The sequence below is a fragment of the Oryzias melastigma genome, linkage group LG23 (assembly GCF_002922805.2).
Source record: "Oryzias melastigma strain HK-1 linkage group LG23, ASM292280v2, whole genome shotgun sequence".
Classification (NCBI taxonomy): Eukaryota; Metazoa; Chordata; class Actinopteri; order Beloniformes; family Adrianichthyidae; genus Oryzias; species Oryzias melastigma.
Window position 1 is genome coordinate 7910417 of NC_050534.1, and position 7964 is coordinate 7918380.

Below are 7964 nucleotides of genomic sequence, written 5' to 3' on the forward strand. Positions count from 1 at the left end.
TATATATATATATATATATATATAAAGTATATATATATATATAAATTAATAATAACAAGACAATACCAATTTACAGCGCTATTTCTACCTGTGTTTTATCTAATCTTAAGATATAAGCAAAGTAAAACTGATTGTACTCAGAGCAATAGATAAGTACTACACAATTAAGAAAAAAATTCCATACCCCATTAATGCTAGAGCAACAGCAAATAACATGTCACATACATACAGTAACTTTTCAACTGTTAACTCAAATAGCGTAATTCTAATGAATGTTGATGTAGAGAAAAGGGGCTTCGCACCGATTTGAATTTCTGTGGAATCTATTTCGTAAACAGTTGAAGAGTTACAGCATTTCAAAGAACGTCAACACCAGTTGACGTTCAACAACGTTTTGTTTTTATAGTACACTGTGCTCCACGTCCTAATTGGCTGTTGACCTTATCAATCAAATTATGTGTTCAAATGACCAAATCTAAATAAGTCTTCCAACACGATTAGATAATTGTTTACATTCTATAATGATATGATAGTAAAAATAAAGTTTTCTTCTTTGCCTGATTCAACAAGAAATGTATTTAAATATGTGATTAATATAAAGTATAGCCTCAAATACAAAAGGGGTTTATACAAGTATACTCCTCGTGTGTGTGAAGATGCAGGACAGGACAACTTAATCAATCAATCAAATTGACTACCTCATTGATGTCACCTATCATGGGTCATTTTTAGAACATAACTCCCATGGTGAATGAGGGAACAATGGATACAGTTTGGTCCAATTCAGCTCGGATTGTCAGAACTATTAAATAAAAACAGACAACACTGAGGACAAACAACCAATTTTATGCTTGATATCTATATGCTAAGGCTCATTATGATTATCATAAACTTTGTTGATGTCTTCCTACAATATACAGTACAAACAAGGAGAGGTCATTGTTGTTGAGTCATGCACACGCTAAAACCGCAGTAAAAACATTCCCATCGAGTCTTCAGAATCACAGTGACATGAAGTCAGCAACTGAATACTATTGGAAATTTGTTCCCTTGAGAAGAAATTCAAATTCACTGCTTTGCTCTGCTTTTCTATGGCTTTCAGGGCCTACAAGACCATCGAGGATGAAGATCTGAAGTTTCCTCTCATATACGGCGAAGGGAAAAAGGTAAGCATGAGACACTTTGAGGGCAATAATCCTGGAGCTGAAATCTGCAGTGAAATTACCCGATGCTGTTTGTCTGATGTGAAAACTATGACTGTGTGTCCTTGTGTTTCCTTGTTACATAAGACTGTAGCATTTCTTTCAGTTATGCCAGAAGCGCTTCTCTTTTTCTGCAACAATATTACTTGCAGCCAAAGAAACACTTTAATACAATTTTGACCTTTTCAGTAGCATGCAAACTGTTTGGCATCTTTTCAACTATTAAATCAGTTTTGATGAGTGGAAATTATTCATTCAAGACTTATGTTAAAATGACATAAAGGAGCCAAACTGCATATTTTGTTTGTCCCGTTGGTGTGAGTCTTGTAGTGGAATCGGTCATTTGTAATTACTCAGCTAATTTGCCAATAATTGTTTAATTGAGCAGTTTTAGCAGTTAACATTCATAAATATCAGTCTTTTTGTGTCTGTGGTACACTTTCTTCAGCTTATTCAGGTCAGAGCATTTAATTGCGATTTCTATTGCAGTTTTATGCAAAGAGGCAGATCAAAGGCAGCATCTGACAATTTGGCAACGGCTGGTCTCAGAGCAACAAAAATTACTCTCAGATGAAAGACCGCAGCCTCGTCTCAACAGAATGTGCACTTTTGATTCTCTGATATATATTATGACAGATGAACTCTGCAAATACAAGCAGATCTTATATAAAATCATGCATGAAAAAAAACCCAGAAAGTTTATGCGTTTTAAAAACCCTTTCAAAAAGATATCAATTCAAATATATCTTTATTTATATAGCACTTTTCATATGAAAAAGAACATGCTGTTTTATGAATTAAGAAAGACATTTGCAATGCCTTCTGGGTGTTTTCTTAAAGTGTATCAAAATAAAAGCAGAGATAAGTAAACACTGAGATTTTTTTTTTTTTACTGATATATATTTCTTTTAAGAGACGCACGTTTTTCAGACCGATACGGCTGGAAAAAGTCTAAAAAATATTCTTTATTACAGACACATTCTGGCAAAAATCATGTTTTTTGTGTTTCAAACATGTTCTTGTGGCATTTGGAAGACATATATAAAGAAAATTAAGCCTAAAATTGTATTTCTGAGTATTTCTTTGTTATTAAATATTGTGAATTAGGAGCAGACAAAAAAAATGACATTTTAAAACTATTTCATTTGTGATGTAAAAAAAATACACTGGACTAACACAAGTTCCCTGCAGCAGTCCATTCTGATGCATCCACTTAGACTAGATCCATGTAGGTCTTCAAGATTGTAAGGCCGAATTGCTCCGATTTTATTCACCATTTTTGTTGCATCAGTCAAGAGTGAGAGGCTAAAAGCTAGCGGGAGAGCGTGCAAACAGTAGGGCTGGGTATCGCCAAGAGTTTCAAGGATCAATTTTATTAGATTTTTTCTATTCTTTTGATCCATTCAATTAAAATCAATTCAATTGTTTTCACATTTAGACACATTTGTTTAGAAATACATTAATAATCTCTCTATATATATTGAGGATATTCATATACTTCCTCTCCTGGAAGGGTATTCAGTTTGGCCACTAGGTGGCGATTGCCTCATAGCATTACACCTTGTCCTAGAAGAAGAAAGAATGAGCAAAAAACAATGTTTTAGACCACAAATGATTACTTTAAAAAATTTCTTTAAAGAGTTTTGAAAAGCGGTGGCTGTAAGTTTATAAAAATGCTAATTTAGTCAGTAATGTATGTTTAGGTCGTCCAAGCGTTAGCATTAGCCATTCATTGGTAATTCCCATTATACATCAGCATCAAGCTAGCGGACCTTAGTATTATGGGTTAGATCGATCTCTACTTCAATGGATCAATTATTGATCTATTGTGCTTAGATCGATTCAGATCGATTAATCAATATTATTAACCAAGCCCTAGTAAACAGAGAGCTCTCAGCTACTGGGAGTAGAGGATGGGTACGGTCGCTCCGTGCCAATGGTCTCAACCACAACTCACAGGCAAATTTCTAATAACTAATTTTGTCATAGAAAACAAAGTTGTTTTTTTGGCTAAATATTGCATAGTTATAGTTAAAAGGCCACAGGGAATGCTTTGAAAATAGATCAAAAGATGAGGGACTTTAAGGCTTCTAATGGAATATTAATCTCTCAAACTACGTTCACGCCACCCTCGACAGCACACGTTCAGTCGAGCTCTGTCAATGAAGTCTTTATAAACATACATAAATGTGTGTTTCCGGCATCTGTGGTTAAAATTATTGGGTTCACACGTAGCTACGCTAGTTTTTAACAACCTTTTCGTACAAAACGAGTATTGCAAGTTGAACCAGGTCAAATTTTGACCACTTAGAGGCTCGGATTTGGTAGTGATGAATGGATGACATCACTTTTATTTCACGTGTGAAATTAATTATTACAGTTTTTACTTGGACAGAATTATTTGACACCAAGTCTTTCATGTATCAGAATAGAGCTGTTAAAGAAAAAGCCTGGAGCAAAATTGGTGAGATTTACACCGCTTTGACATTTCACACCAAGATGTCTTCCAACTGTAGATGGCTGACATGCACTAGAAAGGAACAAGAAGCCCCTCTCTGCTTGACCAGTGTGAGCAGATGTTTTTGAATACGTGTGACATGCCCGGTGTGAATGTATGTGTGATTGGTGTTAACATGTCAGCCTCAACCTGTGAAAGTATTCTGGTCACTTTTGTGTTATAACCTTCATATGTTATACGGGTCAAATTTGACCCGTTTTCAAGAGTGAAAATGGGTCAGTTCAATAAGGAGAGATCTTAGGAATACGAAAAAAGATTTGTGATGCAAAAATGTTCATAGTCTTTTGGTGGTTAGGCTCTGGACAGATGACGTCTTTATCCTGGAGGGATAAGGTTGGATCATAGATCTAAAAGCGCCAGAGTCTAGACACTAATTGTGGTAGAGGCCAGTCTACGACATCGGATGGGGTGGAGGAGGGCTGCCAAAGCAGAAATTACTTTGGTTAAGAAAAGAAGGCGGGGAATTTAGCTATTGGTTAAGAGTGAAGGCTTAATTGACTTACCCTGAAGTGAGGTCAATCTTCCTTACTGAAATGAATCCAAAGTTTCACTATAAGGGTCAAAGGTCTCTGGTGGAAGCTTAAAGTAAATCATTCGTGTCTTCCAGGCTCGAGTTCTGGCCACAATCGGAGTGACGCGCGGCCTCGGTGACCACGACCTCAAAGTTCACGACTCCAACATTTACATCAAGCCCTTCCTCTCCTGTTGCCCTGAGGTAAGAGCATCTCTGCTGTCAACCCGACCAGTAAAGAAATCCCGCTCCTATAGAATCTTAAAAAGCAAAGGATCTGCTTGTCTGGCAGCTATAGATCTACTTTCTGTACATGAAAAAGTGCATCTTCTCTGTTTTTTTGTGTCCGACATGAAAGCCAACCGCTACCCCGCCTCCATTCCTTTCAAATATCCGCAGCAGCAGCATCCGCGTCTGCAGGAGAACTGGCGCTCACCTGTCTGAAGTCTGGGTCCCGGTTTCAAAGCGCTTTCATCTCCTGATGTAGGCTAGTTTGTTTTATAGTTTTCCAGGCTTCCTCCCAGAGCTCCCCGCTTGATCTTTATTTCATGATCGGCGGGGTTCACGGCGAGTTCAGCCGAAGACTTTCTTTGCCTCTCACCTCTCTAGTTTCTCGTGGGGTTTTTTTCTCTGGGAGCTGTCTGTAATGATTGCATAAAAATTCACTCGTTTATGAATATATGCGACTGCGTTTCATGTGAAGGAGAGGTCGGTATAGATTTCTCTTCCTCTGGAACTTGGAGCGGGTTCACTCGGTGCACCGAATGTTCTGAAGTTTGTAGAAAATCTTCAGAGCGTTCAAATTCTGCATTCCTTTGCTGATTTTGTATCTTCTTATTTATCCAAAATCTGATTTATTTCCTATAAATTTTTAAATGCTAAAGTAAAAACGGTCAAGTGTTGGTTTTGTTATGAGCAGCTGGAGGCAAGAGATCAATGTAATAACGGAGAAGTTGAATAAATTATGTTCAGGTGAAGGTGTACAGTCTGATGGAGTACGAGCACGGCACGGACGACGTTCTGGTGATGGGAACCGACGGCCTCTGGGACGTCTTATCCAATGAGGAAGTAGCAGAAGCTGTCACCTCCTTTCTCGCTAACTGTGACCCTGACGACCTGCACAGGTGGGAAAATTCCTCCTTAACTGTTAGCTTTTTTTTAGCTAATTTGGCATTTACTGAGGTTTTTTGGCCCATTTCTGACGCAAGCTAGTATTTTAGCAATGTGCTAGTTTTATCTTGGCTAATTTGGCATCTACTGAGGTTTTTGGGGGGACTAATTCTGAGTTAAGCTAGGATCTTAGCAATGTGCTAGCTTTTTATTAATTAATTAATTTTCTAATTTTGCATCTACTGAGATCTTTTGGGCTAATTCTGAGTTTAGCTAGTATTTTACCAATGTGCTAGGTTTTTTGTTTTGGTTAATTTGGCATTTTCTGAGGTTTTTGGGGCTAATTTTGAGTCAAGATAGCAGTTAAGCCACATGCTAGCTTTTTTTTGGCTAATTTTGCATCTGCTGAGGTCTTTTGGGCTAATTCTGAGTTAAGATAGTGTTTTAGCAATGTGCTAGCTTTTTTTTTGCTAATTTGTCATCTACTGAGATTTTTGGGGTAATTCTGAGTTAAGATAGTATCTTAGCAATGTGGTAGCTTTTTATTTATTTATTTATTAATGCTAATTTTGCATCTACTGAAGTCTTTTGGGCTAATTCTGAGTTTAGCTAGTATTTTAGCAATGTGCTAGTTTTTTTTGTTTTGGTTAATTTGGCATCTACTGATGTTTTTTGGCCCATTTCTGACGTAAGCTAGTATTTTAGCAATGTGCTAGTTTTTCTTGGCTAATTTGGCATCTACTGAGGTTTTTGGGTTAATTCTGAGTTAAGCTAGGATCTTAGCAATGTGCTAGCTTTTTATTAATTTATTTATTTGCTAATTTTGCATATACTGAGATCTTTTGGGCTAATTCTGAGTTTAGCTAGTATTTTAGCAATGTGCTAGGTTTTTTGTTTTGGTTAATTTGGCATTTTCTGAGGTTTTTTTGGGCTAATTCTGAGTCAAGATAGCATTTAAGCCACATGCTAGCTTTTTTGGCAAATTTTGCATCTGCTGAGGTCTTTTGGGCTAATTCTGAGTTAAGCTAGTATTTTAGCAATGTGCTCTTTTTCGTGGCCGCTCCAATGTTGTTTATTTTCAGGTCAACAGCAGCAGCAAGTAATAAAAAGGATGTCATCTAAAAAAAAAAAAGCAGGCAAGGTTGGCAATGGTCATTGGAAGGTGATTGCCCCAATCGCTAGGAAACATAATCTGATGACATCATCTACAACTAGAGTTAAATGAACATGAATTTAGTTCATGCAATTTCTAGACTATGTGATGACGGAGGAAACTGTCCAAAAAAAAATGTCTTTTGAACACTGAAGATGATGAAAACTTCACTAAAGAAGTTAGGAAATAACTAACTACAGACACAGAGAGAGTGTACAACTAAATATAAATTAGAGCAAACTACTGGAAAGATACATCTTGTATCTCATATCTTGCACCAGATAGTTCATCACAGTAATAGTGACCAGAAACCAGTCAATGATAGCATGAACGAGGCTGTGAATGCGATTGATGCGATGGCCGATTGCTGTGAGGTTTAAATCCGGCTTTAAGATTTAACAAAAGAAAAGATGATTTCTGACTCGTATTGTCCTTAAATTTTTCATTATGGGACATTTATTGCAGCGGGATGATCCTATGTGACACAGGATATAATTCTAATAGGATTTCATACAAGTCTCGGTCAATTAAAAAAAAAAATGATTTTTTAGGAAAAAAAATCTTTTTTCTCTTTATATTTTTCTTTTTTATTAATGCCAAAAAACACAAGTTTAATTATATTTATCATAAAGTGATATAGAATACAAAGTAGTGTCGTATTTTTCTAAACGGCGTAGTGAGACTGCAGCTCCTACTGGGTCAGTGAGAAATCGATACAAAGGACTTCAGCCCTTTGATGTAGTCATTTCTCATGCAGCACATCGTCACAGATCAAAGGTTCAAGTTTTCTTTTATGCTTGTTACAACACGTCACTGCCAGATACTTCACTTCAACAGACTGGCAACAGGATGAAGGATAGGCTCCAGCAACCCCCCGACTCAGAAAACCCCGTCGTCTTTGTTTTCTGTTGCTCAGGTACACGATGGCAGCACAGGACCTGGTGATGCGAGCACGAGGTATTCTGAGAGACCGGGGGTGGAGGATCACCAATGAGCGTCTGGGCTCCGGAGACGACATCTCCGTCTTCATCATCCCTTTGATGTACGGCAACCGCCAGCTCTGATGCGCCGAGGCGCTGCGGCTCAAGAGCCCCAAGAGCCTGTAGACTCAGCAGGAACGATGAGTCAGGGGAAACATTTCCTTTTCGTTTTTCTCTATTTTTCTTTTTTTATTCTCTCCAGTAGTTTATTAGAGCAAACAGGTCAAGGGCCGATGCTGCGGTTGGCCTGTTAATGGAAAATGCTGCATCCTGAACTTCCACGGTTGTGAAAACTACAGAAAAAAGGGAAAACAAGTACTTCCTCCATCTTTTTTTCCTCCATCGTCGTGCTCAGCTCTTCCTCCTTACCTCGTTCATGTTTTAAAGAAATACCTCCTTATTCGTTGTGCAAACTCGGACAAAGCTGACGGGTCAGCTGCATTTTTTTTGTTTTCTTTTTTGTTGTTTTGCCACAGTGTGGCTTTGAAGA

General features: G+C 37.6%; 1 protein-coding gene across 1 annotated transcript in view; it reads left to right on the forward strand.

The window, feature by feature from the left end:
* The window catches only part of LOC112155054 (protein phosphatase 1H), a 23957-nt gene extending 15993 nt beyond the window's left edge, over positions 1–7964 (forward strand). Inside the window, exons 7-10 of the mRNA XM_024286440.2 lie at positions 1103–1166; positions 4328–4435; positions 5204–5355; positions 7411–7964. Of these exons, the coding sequence (XP_024142208.1) occupies positions 1103–1166; positions 4328–4435; positions 5204–5355; positions 7411–7558 (472 nt within the window). The 3' untranslated portion in view covers positions 7559–7964. The remainder of the gene's footprint in view (positions 1–1102; positions 1167–4327; positions 4436–5203; positions 5356–7410) is intronic.